This window comes from Equus asinus, chromosome 4, assembly GCF_041296235.1.
Source record: "Equus asinus isolate D_3611 breed Donkey chromosome 4, EquAss-T2T_v2, whole genome shotgun sequence".
Classification (NCBI taxonomy): domain Eukaryota; kingdom Metazoa; phylum Chordata; class Mammalia; order Perissodactyla; family Equidae; genus Equus; species Equus asinus.
The window spans coordinates 99291018-99315651 of NC_091793.1; the positions used below are offsets into that span (position 1 = coordinate 99291018).

At 37.9% G+C, this 24634-nt stretch overlaps 1 protein-coding gene across 33 annotated transcripts in view; it reads left to right on the plus strand.

The window, feature by feature from the left end:
- Window positions 1–24634, plus strand: part of PKP4 (plakophilin 4) — a 232555-nt gene that overhangs the window by 61841 nt on the left and 146080 nt on the right. For 30 of the 33 annotated variants that reach the window (XM_070507849.1, XM_070507855.1, XM_070507863.1 and 27 more), the window contains one exon: window positions 9228–9364. In XM_070507849.1, the coding sequence (XP_070363950.1) occupies window positions 9233–9364 (132 nt within the window). In that variant the 5' untranslated portion in view covers window positions 9228–9232. Of the gene's footprint in view, window positions 1–9226; window positions 9365–9484; window positions 9582–24634 lie in introns of those variants that run through there. The other 3 variants (XM_070507868.1, XM_070507875.1, XM_070507870.1) reach the window with 2 other exon arrangements.

Here is a 24634-nt window from a genome sequence, read left to right on the forward strand (position 1 = left end):
ATCTCAGTGGCTCAAAGAGTGGTTTTTAAATTTCTCACAATTCTAGGTTGGCAAGGAGGTTCTTCTGCTGGTCTTGCCTGGGCTCGCTCAGGTGGCTTCAGTCAGCTGGTGACTTGGTTGGGGCAGGACTTCTTGACATGGCCTATCTCACATGCTGAGGTCTCCGCTGAAGCAGCTGGCATCCCTGGGCCTTGTCTCTGTAGCATCTTTTAATCCTGAGCTCTTTCACAGCATAGTGATCTCAAGGTTCCAAAAGAAGAAGCTGCAAGGCCTTTTCAGATTGAGCCTCAAATGTCACACAAGGTCCCATCTGCCACATTCTCTGAGTCGCAGGAGGCCAGCCCCGCCTTCAAGGGGTGAGCTGTGGGCTCTGCCTCTTCCTGAGACAGCGGAGGTGCGGGCTGCCAGAGTTACTCTGTGTCTGTTTCTTCCCTCCGAGTTAAATAAGAACATTAGCACAATTTTACTTTCTTCAGCTCCTCGCCCTTTCATTTTGACAACATGTGGAGTTTATTTGAGCTTAATCTTCAATTTCCTGAATTAGTTTCTTGTGTCCTAATCCTTCCTCTATTATATTTGTTATCTTGTTTCAGAACTTCCTTTAGAGATTACTGAAGTCAAACTCTGTTGACTCCTGATATGTCCTAAAATGCCTTTATTTTGCCTGCCTATTTGAATCATAATTTTTGCTCAGTACCAGAAGCTATTGCTGTGCCCAAATGCCAAACTGATTCTCATTCCTTTGTGAGCAGTTTATTTTTCCTCCATGGTAACATTTATGATCTTTTCTTTATCGTTGGAACTTACAAATTTCAATGGTTTAGGTCTAGATGTAGTTTATCTGTTTCATTCATTTTCTTCACTTATTGGCCCATTTTAAATGATTAGTTTTCAGCTCTGAAATTTTCATTTCTTGGTTCTTTTAATGTTTATTCTCCTTTTCTCTCTCTTCCTAGTGCTCTTAGTAAATGAATGCAATTCCTGGATCTAGTCTCTAGTCTCTAAAGTGTTCTTTTATCTTTTTTCATCTCTTTTTCTTTTTAGCCTCTAAGAAAATTATTTAGACCACTCTTAGGAAATACTCTTTTAAAAAAAAATTTATTCTGCTATTCAGTCTTACTGAGATTTTTGTTTTTATCCTGTAACTTTTTTTCCCCAGATCTCTGGCTGTTTCTCTTTTTCATGCATACAGTTTTCGATTTAAACACAAAGGATATTAGTTCTGCCTGTTCCACTTTACTTCTTCTGTTTAGGGAATTTGGTCCCTTCTGGGCAGCAGTAGCTGGCTGAGGCTCTGCTCTGTCTCATCACTCCTTTTCTGCCCGTGGCAACTCCTCGAGCATGTCCAGGTCAGGGGCTGACCCCCCAGCAGCACTCTCTCCACCCTTGGTCATCTGATCTTTACCAGACCTAAGACCCTAAAGTCTGGTACTCCCAACCCTGAGCCTGCAGCTCCCCCTCCAACTGCTCCAACCTCTAATGCAGGCCCTTCTCTCTTTTGTGTTATGATTTCCTCTGGTTATTTTGCCAAAGGTCTCCAGCCATTATTTTTTCTGACATTTTGGCACATTAGTGCCACTTTTAAAATTTCTAGACTAATTTTCTGATCTTAAAAAAGAGAAAATGCCTTTTGTTATTTCACGGCGTTGTAAGTTGGGAAAGAGTGGAAATGTATACACATCTTGTCCCTTGATCCAGTCATCCCCCTCAGAGTTTTAGTTACATTCTTACCCTGTTGGTTATCCCCATCCTGTCTTTTTATACCCTTTAACATTCCGGGCACCTCCTCCTTTTCCCTCATCTATATGCTATAAAGGATCCCAAATCCTTAAAAAAAAGACAAAAAAGTGAACTCGTAGTACTTTCCAAAAAGAAACTTCCATTTTTTTCTTCTTTGCTATTATAAGAAATAAGATATTTTTTGGAAAGGTTTAAAATACCAAAGTGCAATCTGTGTTTATCCAACATAGAGTTTTTACTTTTTATTAGCAGTTTTTCAGTGTTTATCTGTTGTTGCAGGGACCATGTCAACGCTCCGCATAACTCCAGGGAGCACTGTTCACATAGAACACAATATGAAGGGCCGCCTCAAGATGTGAGCAGTGTTGACCCTCATGTTCTGTACTAACCATGTGTTTTATTGTCAGAAATTATTATTGAATAGTATATGGGGTTGAGGGCATTCTATTTTGTAACGTAAGCCCCTTTTTATTGAATTTCTTCAAGACATTTATGAGTCATAAGATTATACTTTAGTATAGTTTTATAACCAGAAGTAGTTCAGTTCACTTAAAAATGGATAATCTTTAGTATTTAAGCTATTCAACACTATTGCATTCTATTTGTAAGTCCTGTAAATTATTCTATCTATAGATCACATCTAATAAGAATTTTTCATATGTTTGTTCTGCTTTATTATTTTTCCTTTTTCATGGAAAAATAACTATAGAAGAATGCATAAAATGTGTTTGCAATTAAAAAACATTAAAAAGCAAATACATCCATTAGTGACTGTCCATGCCAGGCCAGCACCCCAAAAGTTCTTCCTGTAGTCCTCTGAGATCACAGCCCGCTCCTTCCCTGCAAAGGTAACCGCTCCTCTGACTTTGCTGATACTTCTTCCCTTGGTACTTAGGTGTGCATCCCTCACAATCGGTTTTATCTTGCCTAATTTTTAAACTTTACATAAATGGAATTCTAATGTTGTATTCTTTTGTGACTTGCTTCCTTTATTCAACGTTATGCTTGTGAGAGTCATTCTGTTCTTTTTTTTTCCTCATTGCTATAGGTGAAATACGTTACGTGAATTTACCACAGTGTATTTATCCATTCCACTGTTAATTGTCATTTGGGTTTTTTGCAGCTCATGGCTTTCACAAAGAGTGTTACCACGACCATACTTAAATGTCTCTCCAGGTGTTTGTGTGCAAGAATGTCTCTAAATCAGGAATGGCATTACTGGGCTATGGAATATATGTATCAGCAACTCAACTGGATAGATGCCAAAATGTACTCCCAAGTGATGATTCCCATTGTGTGTGTAACTCATCAGCAGCCTGTGTGATATTTACCATTGTTTTACGTCCTTGCCAAAATTTGATATTGATAAATGTTTTGCCATTCTGGTAGTTGTGTCCTGATAGCTCATTGTAGTATGACTTTACATTTTTCTAATTGCTAATGAGGTTGAGCACCTCATTATTGGCCACCTAGATTTCCACTTTTCTGAAAGGCCTAGTCATACCTTTTGCTTATTTTTATATCAGGTTATTTTGCATTCATCTTTTAGTTGTAAAAATAAATCCATAAGTCAAAACACTTAACTACTGTATGTAGTTTATTCTCTAGAATTGCTATGCTGTTTGGCTTATAGTTCCCTTCTAAACAAATTCTTGCCAAGAAATTTTAATTTTGTGGATAAATAGTCTGATTAGAAGTTTAGGATATATCTATCTCTAAGCTTCCCAGACAGTTGCAGATTTTGGTAATACTTCTTATTTCCAGGATATTTTCAAACTGTAACTGTGAAAACTTTTATCTATTACTCCTTTTAGGATTCTAGAATAGGTTCCATATGGTCCTGAAGGTGTTTGACTTTTGAAGCGTATTCCTAATTTCCCAATACTTCATTCTTTTCTTCTGTAATACTTGTTCCAGTTTCATTATAAGTAAAGCAAAGAAACTTATATTTGCTACATAGGATAGTAATTTTTTTAATTTTTACTGTTATAATAGTTTGTTCATCTAATACTTAACAAACTTTTATTATCCTATATTGTTAATATCTTACTTTGAATCAAATTGAAATAGTCATGCTTATTTTCTGTCCTTTGTTATTTTTCTTTATTTGTTCTTAGGCATTCTTATTTTATCAGTTTTGAAATGGTTGTCATCAATCGTCGTAGAATTTTCTGAGTGTTCAAAATGAGGTCATGAGGTGTGTGCTATACTCCAGATTGCTAATGCAAAAGAAAAGAGAAAAAATATGTAGAGTCCAACTTATTTCACTGGATAAGATGAAATAAAGTATGCTTAGTACACTGTGACCAAAAAGTATCAGTAAGGAGAGAAGAAATGAGTAAATGGGGGAAAATGCAGTATCTAGTTGATCTTCTATCCCAGAGAGATTTAGCACTGAGATGATTTTGTAGATTAGTATCATCTATAGTAAAAGGGATTATAGATATTGAATCATAGGTTGTGCCCATACACTGCATCCATAGCCGTATGTTACATCTGTAGCCTTCATATATTACATCCACAGCCTCAAGCTTAAATAATCACACTAGAATGTATGTGGCCTGCACGCTTGAGCAGAAAAACTTCCTATTAAACAATGATCGTTCACTGTAAGATTGAGATACACACACAGTTGTACTAACAGTTTCACATAAAAGCTTCTTTGTGTTCAATAGAGATTATAGTTAAAACACAGAGTCAGCCTTCCAAAAAGTGTTTCTACAAGGCTCAAAGAATGAGTTCTGAGTTGAACAGAATGATAAAAATAGACCCAGGTAAAGAGGAAGTTCGGTAAGTGAAGGCTGGGATAAAATGAGAACACACTTGTAAGACTTGGTTGCAGACTCATCTCTGAGCTTTGCACAGCCAGAGGGGAGCAGTCAGCGCTGTTTCCAGTATTCCTCACGCCCTCAGGAAGAGCACAGCTTCCTGGCCTTCAGGTGCCTTTTTAGAGAGAGGCGTGATACGATAGACAGCGTTCTGAAAACTCCTGAGGAACACTCACATCAATTCAGAATGTAGAATTTGTCTTATCTTTGTGTCAGCCTCAAGAGTCAGAGAACTTTGTTTCCTATTTTTAACACAAACCCAGTGCAGGATCGCTTCTGTACCATTCCTGCTACTCGGTCATCTGAGCTGTGATTAAAGACCTCTTGTGATGGGGAAGATACCACTTTTAGAGGCAATCAGTTCTTGAAATTTTGCACATTTGACTGTTTGCTCAAAAGGAAAGACCTGCCTGAGTTTTGCCCTCATGCCTTCAACCTTTAATTTTATTAAAAGCAATATAACCATTAGCCAAGTTTGATTCAATGTATAAAGACAATAATATAGGCTAATAGAAGTTGGTTACAAAGCCTTTAGTTTTTGGTCTAGCGCTCGGGAGCATAACCTAAAAAGTCTAAATTTGCTGTCCTTCACAGTCCTTCAGAGGTTTGTAGACATCTGCTTATCTGCATAGTCCTTCTCTTCTTCAGGTCAAACTTTCTCTTCTTGTTCTAGTAACTGTTCTTCCTGTGTCCCCAACTAAAATATGAGCTCGTAAGGAGCAGGGCCTTTCTTATTTTGTCCCCATTCCTGTGCCTGGAAATATGACTGAATGACTGAATCCCTTCACCATCCTACTCATCCTCTTTTGAATGGATACACTTGTGTCCGTTCCTGTTAGCGGACCCATTATAACTGAAAGTGGATATGTCCCAAGGAGCCTGAGGGAGAGGTGCATACTCACTTGTCCCCCTCTTCCTAGCATCTTAAATGCTGATATCAATATAGCATAACCTCGGGTTTGGGGCAGCCTTGTCTCATTCATGGTTTACTCATTTTGCTCTTGAACCTAAAGTGCCTAAATCTTTTTCCCGGTGTGCTGCTGCACTAATCTAAATACAAGACCCTACATTTATCCCTGTTGTTTTTAGCCCATAGAGACAACTCATTACTAGGGTAGCAATGTTTTTCATATTTTCATTTTGTTATCTGATAAGGTAGTATTCTTAGTCGTCAAAGAACTTGAGCACGCCTTATATATTATTATTTACGTTATGGCTAAAGTTTTTGGTTAGGATTGTGTCAAGATCAGAGCTCTCTGGCATTACATTAGGAACCTCTCTAGGATGATATGTTTCGTTCAGCTATTTACCAATGGTGAGAGTCAGCAGTTGTCCTTGTGCCAGCCCCATTTCTATTATGCCTATTATAATATGGGAGAATTCTAATATCACACATGCCTCACTGGAGTCTAGACACATTTCCGTGGTTATGCTGCCAGAGACAGAAATTAGATCATTTTACATGACTTTTCTTTGAAGTGCCCCCTTTTGGTTCTCACAAATCATCTCTTGGATAAAATCCTTTTAAGAATCTCACCTAAGATCTAAGTCTAGCTCTCTAGTTTGTAACGTGAAGAGTCTACTTTCTTCTTTCCAAAAAACAGCAGTGGCATTTTCCTACTTCCAGTTTTTTGACGCCTCTTCCATTCTCGGTGATTCTCCAGAAAGCTCCAAAATGTTCAGCAACCTATTTGTAAGTTTTCTCAGGTTCCTAGGATGTGATCGCCTCAAGTCGAAGTGATTCAGGGAAGCATGAGGCCTGATTTCTCAGATTTCTCCTTGCTTTTTTCTTTGCTAGTAGAAAAAAGTAATAACATCATCCTGTGACTCTAGTCTTAGAGCTTGATTCCTCCAACTCGTTGAGCTGTTACGAGGACTACAAGAAAATGGTCAGGAAATCTTAATAGGATTGTAACTTGTCAGTTTTGTGGCATCCCTCCTCTGCCTCATGTTGGTTGTGTTATTTTGGGACTGTTCCAGAGATGAGGGGTGGGGAAGTGTCTCACCCTTAGTTATGCCTGGGTACCGTGGTCGACATTCTTCATCCTGTGGGTGTTAGCAATTGCCTGAAATGTCTCTCCTAGTCTTTGAGGAATCACAGAATAAAAACATCATCCCTGCCAGTGAAAATCTCCTCTCCTGCTGAGTAGTAGTTTCTTTTACAAATCTGTGAGCTCTTCACAACCTCTTATATCAATTTTAGTGTTGGTATTCCATCACTTGAATCTTGCTATACTTTGCCTTGATCTGATTCATATTATGCTGCCTCAGCTAGATGATGAGCCATTACTGGGCAGAGTGGTCTTCAGAAAATGTTCATCTGATATCATTGATCCTGGACAGTCAGGGTCATCAAATAAATTAAGTGTGAAATTAAGTATGGTACACTCACAATGATGTAATATAATGACAATAAGATTCTATGTCTCTCTCTAAACAGTACACCTCCTTCTATTTATAATGAAGAATTAATAAATAATTACTTCCCCAGCGATGTTTCTATTTCTCCTTTTCTCAAATTCTGTTTGTTCACTGAATTTTTGCTTCTCTTTTTCTTATACTGGTTATTTCATGATATTATACTCTTGACATTTAAAATTTTTGATTCTTGGCATTATTTGTCTCACTGTTGCATAGTAACATTTCTGTTCTTTGCAACCATCTGCTTATTTTAAGGTGTGTAGTTTTTCAATGGCATAGAATACTTTCATGTCTTTACTTGGCTTAAATGCTAGTCTAAAATCTTTATGTGTGGCAGTTTTTTCTTCATAGGCCTCATATCTTGTCTTTAATGAGCACTTGGTAAATATAGAAATGGATATTTTAATCCAGTTGTTGATATTTTAAGCATATTTTATATCTCAATAAGCACACCCCTGAAAAATACTGAAAAATGAAGATTGCCATAGAATTATTCCATTGTGTTGTATAAAGAATTAGTAAGTCCGTGTTTATGGGTGAGGAAAGTGGGACTCAGTGAGGTGGTAACTTACCCAAGGACACTTAGGTTTTTGTCCTAGACTCATTCAAGTCTGAAGTTCCTCTTCCTCTAACTTGGGGAGTTGCTTCTCCTTGCAGATGAGGGTCCACCCAAGCCTGGGGCACCATGGAAATGGGAGACAGAGAATTCACCTGCTAGAGCAGGCTGAGGACTCTTCGTGAAGCTGGCATCTGGGGAAGATGCACAAACTTGTAAGACCCATTGTCCGTTTCTGCCTGTTAATAAAGCAACCACTGGTAGAAACCTAGAACCTAAACTCGTCTTCACTAATGTGGAAGTCAGGAGAGTGAGGAATGAGATGGAGGCTCCGGTGGTATGCCCGTCTTCCCTTGTCTTACAGATTATGATATTAGAAATAAACAGCAAGCTGCTATTGGATGTTGAGGGAATGGGGAAAAAAATCCCCAGATTATACTACAGAACTGAACATTGTGGAAGTTGATAAGAAATTGAAATACAACAGTTGAGTAATTTTTGGGAGAAAACTGTAAAGAATGTCAAGAAGAGTACTTATGATCTCAGGTGTCCACATACAAGTATACAGAGTAACATATTGAACAAATAAGGTGTCATGAGCATCATAGCACTTGATGAGGTTTGCCTAATGACTGGAATGAGACATGGAAAAGATGGTCAATCCTTCATTCATATATTCGTTTATTCAGCAAACAATAATGGAGTATCTATTATATATTCCAGGCACTAAGCTAGTCTCATGGTATGATAGATGGTGCTTTCAACGAGACAGTCGGAGAGGCAGACATGTAAACAAGTCATTAAAATATTTACGTTTTAGGTGGGGATCTTTTCTCCATCTTTTTCAAATTTGTCAAAAGTCCATATCATATCAGGTCATTGAGTCTCCTGGCGAACGCACTGCTTGCAGCGTGTGTTACCTTAGGCCCCCCATCTCCTGCCAAGAACCCGTTCTTCTGTCACAAGCTACAGGCCTGAAAAACAGATTGTCTTTTCAACACCATCTCCATAGCCATCATCATCTTTGGATAATCAGATTCCTCTAAGGAAACAAAATTATCTGTAATACTCCACCAAAGGTATCCTTGTTACTGTTACTAATGCCTTCCATTTCTTTTAAATGCAGTAGACTTTTGTTTATTTTCAAGCCTGCCTTAAGTTTTAAACTCTTTTTTTTCCTGTTACATAAGCCTCTTGTGTAACTGTTAAAGCATTTGCACATCTGTAGGTGTATTCTTGTGTGTATACTTCTTTGAAAACTGACCCTTGTAGCAATCTAGGGTATTTATTTCTTAATAAGATAATCATATTTACTTACTGGTTATCTAATTAGAAAATTCAGCAATTTAACAAGCTTCTAATAACTTTATTGTCTTTGGTATATTTTTAATTAAGAGCCCTCCTCCCCAACCCTTTTCATGTCATTTTCTACTATGATGTTGTTTAAATATTTTCTTAGTATTTATTATTGTCGTTATTATTTTATTGGGTTTTTCTATTATTATTTGGTAGTATCAGCTATACTTTTAGCCCTACAGGTTTCCTTTTAGAGATCAAATGGCTGTAAGAGTTGTGATCATTTTGTGTAGAAGTCTATAGTACTTTGTGGGAACCATCTGCAAATCCTCAGCCCCTGCCTGAGCCCATGAGAAAGTGTTAACCCTTTGTCTGCTTGATTGCAGGAGGAATGCCAGCTCCTGAGCAGGCCTCATTGGTGGAGGAGGGGCAACCACAGACCCGCCAGGAAGCTGCCGCCACTGGCCCAGGCATGGAACCCGAGACCACAGCCACCACTATTCTAGCTTCCGTGAAGGAGCAGGTACATCCTCTTACTTGAATTTGCAATTAATTATTTCTTCAAAGCCTTTGAAAATTAATCTTTGGATATGTTTTAAATTTGTCTAATGTCGTTGACGCCTTCACGTTTTCTAATTATAAGGTGTTTACATCCCTGAGTACATTGGGATGACTGGCATGTAGAGCTGCTCCAGGTGCCAGTCAGAATCGGAACATGCAGGATACTTGTGCGTCTGCAAGTAAGGACAATATTGATGGTGATCGGTGTCTGTCTTGCCCACATTGCAGAGTGTGTGCATGCACGCAAAGCTTTGTAAAGCACATTGCACATCGCTGATTTTTCCATCAGGACTCTGGCAACTTGAGGCCTGTAATATCTTTAGATATGTTGAACATTTTAACATAGGTTTTATGTAGGATTGTCTCTGTGATTTTTGGATGAAGCCTTTTTTTGTTGTGTTTGTCTGAATCAAAGTATATTCATTCTGTGAGCTAGTGTTCTAAAACTTGTCACACTGTGCCAGTTTGCTTCAATGTCATGTTTATGTTGATTTTTTTAAGGTCCTTAATACTATTTATCCTTCAAGCCCAAGCAGCCTTCTTAATTAGATCTTATCTGTTGTGCTTAGAGAAATTGGAATTCCTGAATTTAATTTCTTAAGATTTTTAAAAGCTTAATAAGGTGAATGTAAATTTAAAGCTCCAGGGGTAGTTTTGTTTTCTGCTTCCTCCCTCAAAAATAAAACAACAAAAAAATGTCTGTGCCCTCTGTGAGGGTTATTCTGTTGGAGATAATCTAATACTAAAAAATGTTTTTAATCTTATGATTAAATCACTGGGTCCTTTTTTTTCTCATGAGATATAAACTTAGATGTGTGTTTGCTGGAATATACTTTTAAAAATCAGTATCAGCAATTCAAATGGTAAATGATGACAGAGTAAAGGAGTACCTCATTATTTTACTGTTTGCTGTAACTTGAAGGCATCTGGTATGAAAGAGTATTCCAGAACTATATGACATTAGAGCTGTCTCTTCAAGAAAAATGATTTCACAACTTGTTCTAGTAGCAAGATGTCAAAATATTTTCCATTTCTCACTGAAATTTGAAGTTTTTAAACATTCTGCAAACTAAGAATTTGAGAAGACACAAGAAAATTGTCGTCATTTTCATTTTCCACTAAACTATACATTATCTAAGCTGCTCTCACCTTTAAGGAGGAAAAAAGGACTCTTCTTATAGCCCTTCATAGTTGTCAGCATTAGCCCCAGGAGCTGTAGAATGAGCAGCCCTGATTTGTTTGGGGCTCTTAGCCTGTACTGTGTTTTGCTCTTAGCGTGTGCTGGGTTTGGTGATGCACCTTGATACCAGATGCCCTGCTTGTTGAAGAAAATTGGAAACCTATCATGATTTTGGCACAGGAATTCCTTAATAGCCTCAGATGACTTCAAAAGATTATCTTTTGGCAGTAAAAGGTGTTCTGAATAGATATTTTGTGGGAGATAGCAAAAAGGGTTCTGGTTTCTCAAGGTAGCCAAAAAATACAGGTATTTGTTCTTTATTAGAAAAATTATCATGTATCTCCCAGATTGTTTATTTACTGGGAGGATATACTCTGTTCTTTGCATCTTTGATATCCTAAGAATTTGAATCCATTAATATACATTTGCAGTTTTCATCCTTAATTTTTGTTAAAATTGTCTATCAGTGCTCAGTACTCAGCATTTCAATCATTCAGCCCAGGACACCATATCTATCTCTTGTTCAAAGATGCTCACCTGATTTTAAACAGCTGACTCTAGCTCCCGTGTGGTTTGGTGGCACCAGGCAAGATACTCTAATTTCTCTACTGTTGGAGTAAAACTTTCTTAGGACTTTTATGGGGCCAGCTGGGTGACGTAGCTGTTAGGATCACATGCTTTGCTTTGGTGGCCCAAGTTTCTCCAGTTTGGATCCCAGGCGCAGACCTACGCACAGTTTACCAAGCCATGCTCTGGCAGGCATCCCACATATAAAATAGAGGAAGATGGACACAGATGTTAGCTCAGGGCCAGTCTTCCTCACAAAAAGAAAAGAAAAGAAAGAATTTCTTAGGACTTTTCGGAAATTTGTCATTCCCTATCATCTGCCTGATGAGACAGAGCACAGAAAAGTTAGACAGGAATAAGAAAGCTAATTACTGTTCACCTTATATATTTGATTTTAAAATACTAGTCAGAATGTGACATTCTCAGTTGTGTTAGACTCAAATGGAGTAGTTAATGTTAGGTTATGTCCTTGATCATGTTTTGTAATGAAAGAGCAATATTCTTGGGTGGGATATATAATTATTAAAAAAAAAAAAAGAAGCCTCACTACCACACATCATTAATAACCATGGAGTGATGGTATCAGCTCCACTGATCTCAAAGAAGAGACCTTTTTTGGTGGCAGCCATGTCCTAGGCAGGATGTTTCATTACAGTACAGAAGGAAGAGACCCCTCAGTGCAGTTGGATAGATGGCCTGGATTCCCATCCTGCCTCCACTACTTACTGTATCATCTTAGGAAAATTTCCTAACCTCTCTGTACCTCAGTTTCTCATCTGCAAAATGGGGATAGTAATAGTTATCAAGGATATTAACATATGTGAAATGCTTACAAAAAGGCTCTCCTTTTTTTTTTTTTTTTTGGTAAGGAAGATTGGCCCTGAGCTAACATCTGTTGCCAGTCTTCCTCTTTTTGCTTGAAAAGGATTCTTGCTGAGCTAACATCTGTGCCAGTCTTCCTCTATTTTGCATGTGGAACAGTGCCACAGCATGGCTTGTTGAACAGTGTGTAGGTCTGCACCCGGGATCCGAACCCATGAACCCCACGCTTCTGAAGCGGCATGCACGAACCCAACCGCTACACCACCAGGCCACCTCTGAAAAGGCGCTTCTTAGGAGGAGCTAGTGATTCTACTTTTAAGTATGTGTGGGGATTCAGTGAGCTTTCCTTTGGCCATTGACATGAAAACAAAAAAATCTTTCTGAATATTGAGGCATGATTATGTTGTGACAGTATTTTACTTCTGCATGACATTAAACTTCCAAAACTTCATCACACTCGTCTCACAAATTAGAACAGCTTTATATATATATATATATATTATAGGAAATAGAGCATTTGAAAATAAATTTTGTTAACACATTTATTTGTTGCAACCCCCAACATAATGTTAAGGCACTTGGTTAAAGAATTGGAAAGTAATATCTTTTAATAACATACACCTGAATTTTGAGACGGAAAGTCTGAGTTCTTGAGTAAAGTGCATCCAAGCCACTAAAATGCCTCATCCATGTTCCCCCTGGGCAATTCACGGTCAGTAGTAGGGAAGGAAATGGCAGGCAACCGGAGCAGTCTTGTTAACAAATCACTAGTGTGTTGATATCTGAAATTAGACTTAGGATGTCATAAAAACAATTATATCTTCCTCTACTGGGCCATGCTTTCCCTGGGATCTAGAAGCCAGAAGCTGTTCCCTTATTCCTTGACAAAATGCTGAGATTCACATTCTCTCTCTTTTGTAAAGTGATAACCTGTCACATTGGTGTCCGTCACCTAGATGCATGCCTGTGCAGTTACAGAAAAAGTCCTTGCCCTTTGACAGAGAAGAAGAAGGAACCCACTTCTGTTCAAGTGCTACCTTTTCATGAAGCCATGTTCACCCCATCCTGAAGTCAAACTGCTCTCCTGGCCTCCTAAATTTAGCGCTTCATACCAGTCTTACCATGTGCTCCTTTGGGTTATATAATTGGCTACCTCAGGCCAGAGCCATGTTTATACATGTTTCACACACATGCTACAGGCTGCTCCTTCCCCAGACCCTTGAATATATTAGACCTGCATAAATAATTGTTCAAGAAGGGAGCGGATGAATAATACTGGCTATCAGATTCCTTCGTCACCAGCTGGCTGTTTTATGAAAATAATGGGACCTGTAGCCATATTCATAGGAACATTACTAAGCAAGAGACTCTCACCAACAGCACCTAGAAAACTAGTCACCCAGCTGTATATTCTTGTCCTTAATACAATTTGAATTGCATCTGTCCACCTCGATCTAGGAATTAAATCTGATCTCTACATGGAGCTAACTAAAATCTTACTTTATATTGATGGTCAAATAATGGCATAGGTGTTGTAAATTTCATCTCCCATCTGTCCAACTTAGTTGAAAATTAAGTGTAGGGAATAAAAGGATGTGGTTACATTGGTGATATTCACAAAATATCCACCAGCATCATATATACCAGGTGGTATAGGTAACCACTAAAGAAATGTCTTTCAGTTAAGGATCATGCTATAAGAGAAATAAAAAAGTCAACTCATGGGAATAATGAAGTAATGTGATCCTTGGACTAGAATCTGAAATTACAGGAAGTATTGGTTGAACATAAGCCACTGGCTGGCTGTAATCAGGATCATCATTTGCCAGGTTCTGCTGTTCAACTCAACTCCTAATGAGAATCCAGGAGTCCAGGATGAATGCAGATGTTGGAAATGAGGAATTTTTTGGTATCCTGATAGTTTTCAAATATCTGGCAAATTTAAGAATGATCTAGTTCCTAGCTTAATATCTTACACATAGCAAGATAAAGAATATGGCCAAGTGTGGTGCCCTCAAAGGGCCCCGCCTCCTCCTATGAAAACCTTAGACTAAACTGATTGATTTGTCATTCAAATGGACAGCACACTTTCGGATGCAGAAGAACCGGAATTTTTTAAGACATTGGCTGCTCATCCAGAACTTTGCTGCCACTCCCTGAAGTTTCGGTAGATATGTCACCATGCTAGCTTCACAGGCACAAAGGAAGCGGTGAGCCAAGGGCCATGTGCAGGCTATTACCACCAACTGGGAGAGTTTATTGTAGTCTTATAATTGATAGGATATGATCTTGGATTGTAGAAACACTCTTTAGGAGACCATATGACCATATGGCCAATCATGGATAGGGTTAACAAGTATATTTCATAGTTCTGTATAGGACGCAAGTTGATTTGGATTTTGTAAAATCACACATATAATATTTATTACACTCTTTCATCTTCGGTCATGAAGTTGCTTCAGTAATTGAGATCTCTGTTTGAACTTGGCTGTGCTCAGCAACACTAACTTCTATACCATTGTTCTCCCACAAACCACACTGTCTTATTTTTGGTTTATGATTTAAGAAGTTTGGAATCCAGGTTTAAGGTTGAGGCCAGTCCAGATAGCATGATATCGTAAGCAAAGAATAGATTTGGTAACGTGCTAATTTTATGTGTACTACTCTTATTCTGGTAAAGTCCTAAATTAGGTACTATGTGTACTTCTTTTGTTATCTTTGATGAGTGAAAATTGCAATGTTCTTCACTTGTGAGGCTCTCAAAGAGAACATCGCCTTTCAAGATAGTATTTTCTGACTTTTGTGAAAATTACAGTCCTCCCTTCAGTGTGTCCATATTAACTTAACTCATACTTAAATATCAAAGAGTAATATGAGAGTCATTAGAGTTCCTTAATTTTTTAAGATAAAATAAGGAAATTTGGAGCCCTACTGTGCCCTATTGATATTACTTCATTTTTACATGGATGTGTTAGCTTCAGTAATTACACACCCTTCCTGTATGGCAGAATGCCCAGAACTGAACAAATTCCAGTACAATTATTTACTTTATTCCTCTGAAACTGAAACAGCTCAACTCTTCTGCACCTGCCTTTGCAACTTCCTTTTATTTGGCCCCTAAGTTTATTTACAATGAAATAGTTCTCTCTGACACACCTCAACCATATGCAGAAGACAGAATTTTTATTTCGGCTGTGAACAAGCATAGTTTGTAGCTTAGCTAATAGCACCATGCTATAAGTGCAATGCCTAAAACTTTGCATTTTTCTTATATTAGCAACTTAGTAATTTTTCCTGTTGGTAACTGAGTTATCCTGGCAGTTGTAATTCTTGTGTAATGTATAGTGTATGTTCCATGCCTGAACTGCCTCATCAAATGCAAGGTAAGATTGGATCTTTTCTTAGTGATTTCTCGGGATCATCAAACTTTGCAGCTTTAGCTTCTTAATATTATAGAAGTGTGGTTCAAAATGAGGTCAAGTGGTAGAGCTCTTGTGACACTATTTGGCCTAGATTCAAGAATTTTGCATCCTGATATGTGGTTCTCAGGAGATCAGTCCTCTGAAGTTGCATGTTTGTGGTCAAAATGTCACATATCTCTTCCGTGTGTTGATGTTGGGTACCCACCTCTTCAGGTATCTCTGTGGTTATAGAATACAACAGAGGGGGCTGGCCTCATGGCTAGATGGCTAAAGTTCCATGCGCTCCGCTTCGGTAACCTGGGTTCACAGGTTCAAATCCCAGGCGTGGACCTATTCCTCTTGTCAAGCCGTGCTGTGGAGGGGACCCACATACAAAACAGAGGAAGATGGATGGGGCCAGCCAGGTGGTGCAGCAGTTAAGTTCGCATGTTCTGCTTCAGCAGTCTGAGGTTCGCTGGTTCGGATCCTGGGTGCGTACCTACACACCGCTTGGCAAGACATTCTGTGGCAGGCATCCCACATATAAAGTAGAGAAAGAAGGGCAAGGATGTTAGCACAGAGCCAGTCTTCCTCAGCAAAAAAGAGGAGGATTGGCAGCAGATGTTAGCTCAGGGCTAATGTCCCTCAAAAAGAAAAAATAGAAGAAGATTGGCACAGATGTTAGCTCAGGGCTAATCTTCCTCAAGCAAAAAAAAAAACAAAAGAGGGGAAAATTGGCAATGATGGTCAGGGCAAATGTTCCTTAGCAAAAAAAGACTGTAAGAGTATGGCCAACAGGTTTATTCAGTATTTGAATGTACAAAAAAAATTGTCCTTAGCAACATAAAAAATTAATCACCAAGTTAGCTAACAATGAGTGTATACATTTTGTGATAGTCTGATGAATGATGAGCTTGACCTGTTAGCAAAGTTCCTCAATCTTACATGTTCCACGAATATATTCTGAATAACTGAGTATTTGTTCTATTCGATTCAGTTGGAGACATCTTTTTAGATATATTGAAGCTGTAGTTCTGTTTTGTTTTGTTTGTTGGAGAGCTCTTAAATTCCAAGAATTGAAAAAGATTGTCTGTTCACACATAAGTAGGTCACATATGCAGACATGGAACACATAGTAGGTGTCCCAAAATAGTTATTAGGTTAATGAACTAAGAATGTAAAAATGCTCACTGTGACCCTGTAGTTAGCTTATGCTTGCTTTTAGCTAAATAAAAAATATTGATTGAAAGCCTGCTGAGAACAAAGTGCTCTGTCCAGGAAGGGTAAGGAGACCTGCAAAGATGATCTGTTTCATATGGTTTCTGCCCTCAGAAGAATGCAGAGGCACAAACCGTGTTGTGTACTTTTATGTGCAGTAATTGGCACATTATGAATATTCATTAATTGGAGCCACAAGATCCAAGAACATGTGTACTTTGTCCCTTTTTGTATTTAAACAAGCTATAGATATGGATTGTATTATATCAGTTTTATGTAAATTTGTTGACTTAGGCATTTTTAACTGTAATTTTTTACCATTAAATTAACGTTACCTTTTCTTTACATTTGAAAGTAATAGAATCTTTCCTTTATTAACACTTAAAGGCAGCCCTGACTTTACATGTTTAAAATAATTTCCTTTTCACTTGAATAACTCAGTTCGCAGTTTCTGTTCAGAGCTAAATTATGAATATATGGAATAATTTTTCCCCTGTACACGCAAACTTTATGCTATGAAATTTGAAATGAGTGACTGCTGAGTTGGTGAGATTAAATGGATGACAGGATCATTCAGCATTGAATTCTCTGTGCTGCATGATCATTTTTCTTTTTAGAATCACTTCTGGAGAGAAAAATATTTCAGAAACGTACTTTTCCCCTCAGGTATAACCCTGAAGTTACTCTACAGCTGTAGCAAAACAGTCTATCTTCATGCTCAATTTCTAAATTGCCGTTTTTGTTACTTTTGTAGAAATGGGTCCATATGGTCTTACTGCATCTGATTATATTTTATGAATGTATTGTTTCCAAAGTGATCAGATCTGCTTGCACCTCAGCAAAGTAATTTAGGTTATGATTATTTTGTTTTAGGCATTCCTAAGAAAAATCGTTTAAAATGTAAGGTTGTTTTCAAGTAGTTCAAAGACAGATCTGTGTCTTAGCTTATAGAATTTTAAAAGTTATTGTGCACGCAAATCTTAATAATATAGGGATTGCACATAATAGAAACAGTCTGCAAGCAAATTGAAAGAACGCATTATTTGAACTTGAAGACAAATGCATGTTATGCAATTAAATTCCATATAAATCATTTATAAATCTCTTGGCTCTGGAAAGAAAATTTAATCTTCCTTTAAAAATTGGAGTTCAAGGGGCCGGCTCCATGGCCAAGTGGTTAAGTTCGCGTGCTCTGCTGCGGTGGCCCAGGGTTCGGATCCTGGGTGCAGACATGGCACCGCTCGTCAGGCCACGTTGAGGCGGCGTCCCACATCCCACAACTAGAAGGACATGCAACTAAGATATACAACTGTGTACGGGGGGGTGGGTTGGGGAGACAAAGCAGAAAAAAAAAATTGGTGTTCAAGGCATTTCAATATAAAGACTATTTAATTTGTATTTTACCTTGTAGACTTTTACATATGAAAATTCCTATAAAGCAGCATGATATCAGACAACTATCGTCATGCAGTATCATCTACCCTAACAGGCGTATATCTAATTTGCAAGTTTTCCTAAAATTATTCCCAAAGCCTAAATCAAGATCAAGGTCCTTAGCTACTGCATAAACTATCACTTCTCCCCTTTGCAAATTATTTTCATAAATTGTTTTATTGAAATAAAGAGTAAGCCTGTCTTGCCCAAGTATGGAGTCAGTTGGCACCTCCTTTTTTCATTCATGACTTTAGTTACCTCATATATTTCTTACTTAAAGCTATAACTGTTGAAAGTGGGGAAGTCTATTGGGGTTTTCCCATTGCACCATTTTCTCATTTGTTTCTTCATAAGGTGAATATTGAGTTTTTCCTATAATGTAAGTGGTTAACAGCAGGATCTTGATTTTTCTTATATTTCAGTTAGCAAAGTATAATGAAAAAGTGAATTCTTATTAAATTATTTTGTGCAAAATATATGTTAGTAATTGCTGCTGTTGGCATTATTCTAAGCTGATGGATTAGACGATTTGGTGATTTGTAGATAAGAATGTGAAACTTATGTTTGTATAGCTATGGGTACTGAACAGAATGCTATTAGCTTATTTGATCTGCCCTACAGAAGAGAGAAAATGTATTTTATTGATGTGAAACTGTTTTACTTGGTTGAATTTTTTTTTTTAATTTCCTAACCCTTGATAAAACTTCTTTTGATTTCATGTTAGAACCCATGAAGGGCCTCACCCTATTATCAGAGTTAGAGAGAAGTTCTCCTACTATAAGGCCAGTAGAACAGGATTGAGAAGAATGGTCAGTGGATCATCTAGTCTAGGTCTGCCATTGTGATGACAAAGACTCTGCATTGCTTTACTGGGCCTGCTGCTTTTTGATACAACCAGATTGCTATCTTTTCTCTTGTTACCACCACCACCACTACTACAGGAAACAAATGAAAGATGTAGAAGAGATGTTGTCATTGTCAGTACGAAATAAAAGTCAGTGAACTCAATGGAATAGAAATCCATCAGGATACTGATAGCTAACATTATTGTGTGTCAGGCATCGTGCTAGGTGCTTTACATGGCAGATCTCCTGTATTCTTTATCAGAACTTTATGAGTTAATGCTGTGAAAACCTGTCAGCATTTTGGCCACTGAACATCTGATCCAAATTTCTTTGTCACTTGGCGGTTTCCCAATTTAGTAAAGTTGGTGGGAAAATTATTTCAGTAAATTGTTTTTAGATCTTGACTTGGCCAGGGTGTTTTCTGTTGCTTATAATTAAAAACCCTGAATTATGCAGATAGTTATGATTATTACCCCTATTTACAGATGGGGAAACTGAAATCGGCAAAGTTGAATAACTTGCCCAAACTTACATGGTTAGTAAGTAGGGAATCTGGGATTCATATCCAGGCAGTTATATTACAGAGATGCTTACTAAACAATTAAAATCTGCAATGGAGTCAATAGAGATAAGAAAGGATACAGAGGAAAATTGAATCATTGGTAGTGACGAGATTATTTGAGAAGTTATCTTGGAATATGGAGGAAAAGAACAAAAAGTATATGATAAATGTTACTAGACATGGAGACTGTGGAAAATGAATCTAACATAAGCATTGTGGGTGTTCTTGAGAAGGATTTTAGAGTAGCTAGAACAGAAGCAATCTTTAAATGTGATTTAAGAACTGTTTGTCTAAGCAGATAATAAAACCCTGAGTGTATAGACTGAAGTGGTCATCGTATTCCAGATGTCACCTACAGAAAAGAGACCTGTCTAGAAATAACCTTGACAAAATTTTATATTTACAAAGATAAAGCAGAAAAAACTCTATGAGAGTCCATAAAAAAGAAAGAGTTTGTCTGCAAAAGATAAAATCAGACTGGTCTCTAGCTTTGGTGAAACAGTAGATACCAGAAGAGCACAGAACTATGTGTTTAGAGTGTTGAAGGAAAAATGCTTGTAATCCAGGAGTTTTATACCCAGCTAAATTGGCTTTAATGTATGAAGGATTAAAAGGATATTCTCAGACATTTAGAGGTTTCTGAAATATGTTCACTCTTATACCCGATTTTTTGATAATTAAAAATGTGTTCCCTTCAGAGAGTAATCAAATTTCAGATTCAAGGATGAGAAATTCATGGTATGAAATAAACTAATGCATCTGTTCTTGCTTGATTATGATTCCAAACCAGGAGTCAAGGATTATTACATGATATCAGTTAGGTTTTATAGTTCTTCTCCTGTGCTCTCCTGCTTTGTATGGTCCACAAGCTATGTACTCCTTCCAGTAATTCACATGGATGTGTTATTGTGTTTGGTGACTGTTAATATTGGCCATTGGTACTATTCTGATTCACTCTAGATAATAGTGGCTAAACTGTTCACATGTTTTAGACATTCCACAGGGAGAATGCCCACTCAATGCCGAGTTTACTTTAGGAGTTTAGTGGCATTTTTCATTCCCCCAACACTTAAGATGTTTTGTAGCCTATAAACTTACATTGAATAACTTGAGTCATGGTTTGTTGGCTTATTGATTTGCAAAGACAAAAAAAAGAAAGAAATCAACAGTTTGAGCTGTTTGCAAAACAAATTTCTATACATCTTATCATCTTTCTTGGACCTATGAGTGCTTGTTTTAATTGTACTTACAATATGGGTGTTGGTAATATGATTTTAGTTAAGATGTATAGTCACTTAGAAGAAGTCTTATAAGAAAATTCCCAGTTTTTCCATGCTGTGTAGGATAAGAATTGTGTCCTTACCATTGGGACAAGATAAGCAACAGGAGTTTACCAGATACCGATCGGAGGAGAAACAAAATGAATGCAATCTGTGCAGAGTAATTACACATGAGTAAGGAAAACCAATAACTAGTAAAGGGGTATTTGATGTTAATTGACAACTGGCAAAAGAAGGGATATAAATGACCAATATGCATAAGAACTAAGGTTCTTACCTCACTAATAATCACAGAAATGCAAATTAAAACCATGAGAATATATATGCCTGTCTTATGAGCAACAGTTAAATCAAAGATAAAACAATGTGAGTGTAGTGATGTTGGCAATTTCATGCAATATTGGTGAGAGTAAATTAGCATGACTATTTTGGAAAGCACTTTAATGATCTATAGTAATAAGCCTTAAAAATGGTTCTATTTTTGGTCCACTAATTCTAATTCTAGGGATCCAGTCTAAGGAAATATTAAATGTTACACAAAGATATTAATCATGGTGATGTTTATAATATCTAAAAAGTGACAACCACCTGATTGTCCAATACAGGTAGAATGGTTATGTAATAGTACATAATGTATATATGATGGGCTTTACATAGCTGTTAAAAATCACATTTTTAAATAACTTTTAATGATGTGGGGAAAAGTTCACAATACAATTGAAAAGATAAGGCATCTAACCATATGTATAGAATTCTGTAGAAATGCATATTTATATATATTTGCACACATACATATGCACTAATTTGTAAAATAGGAGACATTCCTAAATGTTGAGTAGGTTATCTTCAGATGCTTTTCCCCTTGTATTTTCCAAATTTCTTACAAAAAGCATGTAATGCTTAATAAAAATTCTAAAATCACAAAATTACATGACTGAGGAGGAAAGAAGTCTTCATAAAAATGGTGATAAAAAGTTACTATAGACTAAGGTTGACAGAGAAGGAAAGAAAAGAAGTTTATATAGGATGCAAGATGTGGAAAACTTGTCAGATGAATCATGGTTGAAATGGAAAATTTAGCATGACTGTGATAGCAGCCTTCAGATCCAGAAGGGTACCATGAGACAGTGCTTTCACCTCTACCCCTGGCTATGCCATGTAAACTTGTGCAAGTTACTTTGGGTGGATACTCCTGTGTCCTCATTTGTAAAATAAGGATGATGGTTCCAATCTTACTAAAATTGTAAGTACTCAATCAACATTCACCACAGTTGTTATTCTTGAGATGATATATAGAAAGGTTGTGGAAGCAGCATGTTCTAGCCCAGGGCCACTTATAAGGCACCTGGATCCAGACTGAGGAATACTCAAAGGTGGGGACCCAGGCTATGACTTGGCCCATGGAAGGGGTTCCAGCCAAAGGACCAGGTAGCAGTTACGTGCCTAAGGGCCCTTATGCTATCATGCTGATGAAATTGGTGGATGGATCACTGTCTGTCTGGATGGATGGAGATAAGAGTTGTGCCATCTTGGGGCCAGCCCCTTGGCATAGTGGTTAAGTTTGCATGCTCCGCTTCGCTTTGGGGGCCTGGAGTTCACAGGTTTGGATCCCAGGCACGGTCCTAGCACTGCACATCAGGCCACACTGTGGCAGCATCCCACATAAAATGGAGGAAAATTGGCACAGATGTTAGCTCAGAGCCAATCTTCCTTGAAGAAGAAAAAAAAGAGTTGTGTCATCTTAATGTAATCCTGCAAATCCAGCTCTTCGCAGATATCTTTACAGAGTATATTCATAAATCTCTTTGAAAGATTCCTCAGATATATCTTTACTAGTTGTCTTGGAGGGACTTCTACAAAGTGTCATTAAGTAAGAGAAGGAAGATGCAGAGACATATGTCCAATACCCATTTTTTGGACCACCCCACTCCAGGACATAAACTCCAAGGATGCTTTCCACTATATTCCAGAGTTTAGAATAGTGTCTGGTACTAATCAGTTCTCAGTACTTGTTGAATACATGTGTGTTGAAAATGTTTGCTTGTTCATAGAAAATAGGTAGGGAGCAAAATACAAATATCCTAGTGCGTGTCAAACTCACATTAATTACCTAGGAGAGGTGAGGGAGGAAGTAAGAAGCCTCCTACCCCCAAAACAGAGTGGGTGGGGATATCCAAAGTAAAACAAAATAGTTTCCTTATGACATGTGTATGATAGCTTATACCTGATCATTTTCCCTTGCTATTAGAAAAATCAATTCTGTACAAAATTAGTAGTCAAAAGAGATTTATTCAAAAATAAATGTTTGTTTCTAAAGTGAAATGGTGGTCCTTGTATCTTGACCAGGACTGCACCACATTTTGGCTTCTGTTTGTGCAGACCTCAGCCCCTCCATCCCAACTGTCTAGTGACAGCAGACTGACTGCGTCTTGAAATGATGTCATATCTCTTGTTTTGAGGGGTGGGGTGGCATCTGTACTGACATAATTATATTTTCTAGCTTTTAAATGCTTCCAGCAACATTTCATTGAAAATGTAGCCTTATTGTGTCATGTCTAAGCCTGAAGAAATACAAAGAAGTTGAGAGTTTGTCACTGCTGTGATGGCGCATACCCCTCATCTGTTCTTGCCTTCCGTAACCTGGATGCAATCCAAAGCCAATTGTAATCACTCTGACTGATTTATCTCAACTGGCAGAGCTCACATCAGTATACTCTAAATGTTCCCTTATGATATATTCCTACACAGACGAAGGTAAATGTAGTAATTAGGACTGTCTTATTTTATGACTAGAACCATGCAAAAAATATGGAGCTGTTTCCAGTACAGTTCTTGCATCTGAAAAGCAATGTCCCAGCTTCAGAGTCCTTTATCCAGGGCAGACCAGAAATTCATGATAAAATAGAGTAGGTTGGCCATAAAGTTGGCTCTAGATCCACTTTGCTATTCTGTGGCCGTTTTAGCTAACATTTTGACTGCCTTAAATAGGTTTTAAATATCTCGAGGAAACCATGTTTACCAGTAAAGGTTTTGATTCCCATAGCAGACTAGCACTGGCAAGTTGTAAGCGCAAGCACATTGACAGCTCAGAAGAATGTCACATGTCTACCTGAGAGCCAGGTAGGGGGGACTGCCAACAAGGAGCACTGGGCCCAGAAGCACAGCTCCCTTCCATTCCTTCAGCTGAATGCTCTGGAGGTGCTGTGGGTAGGCTGATCAGGAGCAGTCCATCACCCAGAGTGTCCTCATAGCCAGCCAGCCCCTGCGACCCTCTACAAGAGGCACCTGGAGCCTTGAAGGCTTCATTTTGTCTTGGGGACATCACTGCTCCTCAGTGGATGTTTTAAAATGTTACTCTCTTTATTATTTATAGTAAAATCTGATAATCCTAACTCATCAGTGAACTCTTAGAATGTTTCACTGTACTCTTCTGAAGAATTCAGTAGTTTTGAAATTCATCTTCGTATGGTGGAGAGAATTAGGCATTAAGGGCAAGCTGACCTGGATTCAAATCCAGACTCCTACAAATAACTTTATGATATTGGGCAAACCCCTTAACCTTTCATAGCCTGTTTCCTCCTCTGTAAAATTATAGTAATAATACCCAATCTATAGGTTGTAGGTCTTATGTTGAAAGTGCTTGGTACTTGATAGATGGTCAAGTCCCTATTTAGAAGCAGAGCTATCTCAGGTGTTTCATGAATATTGAAGATTTCTCTTCCTTTGTTTTTTTAGTGATACAGCTGGCATTCAAATCTAATTGCCTCTGAAACTGCTATAGCAAAATGAAACTCCCACCCCCTCAGTATGGAGTACTGTCTACTCTGCAGCTCTGTATTTCCTGCAGAGCATTATATTTGTTTTTCATCTTCATCTACCAAAAATCTGTAATTCCCAATCTTCTAATTTTGTTTAGTGAGCTG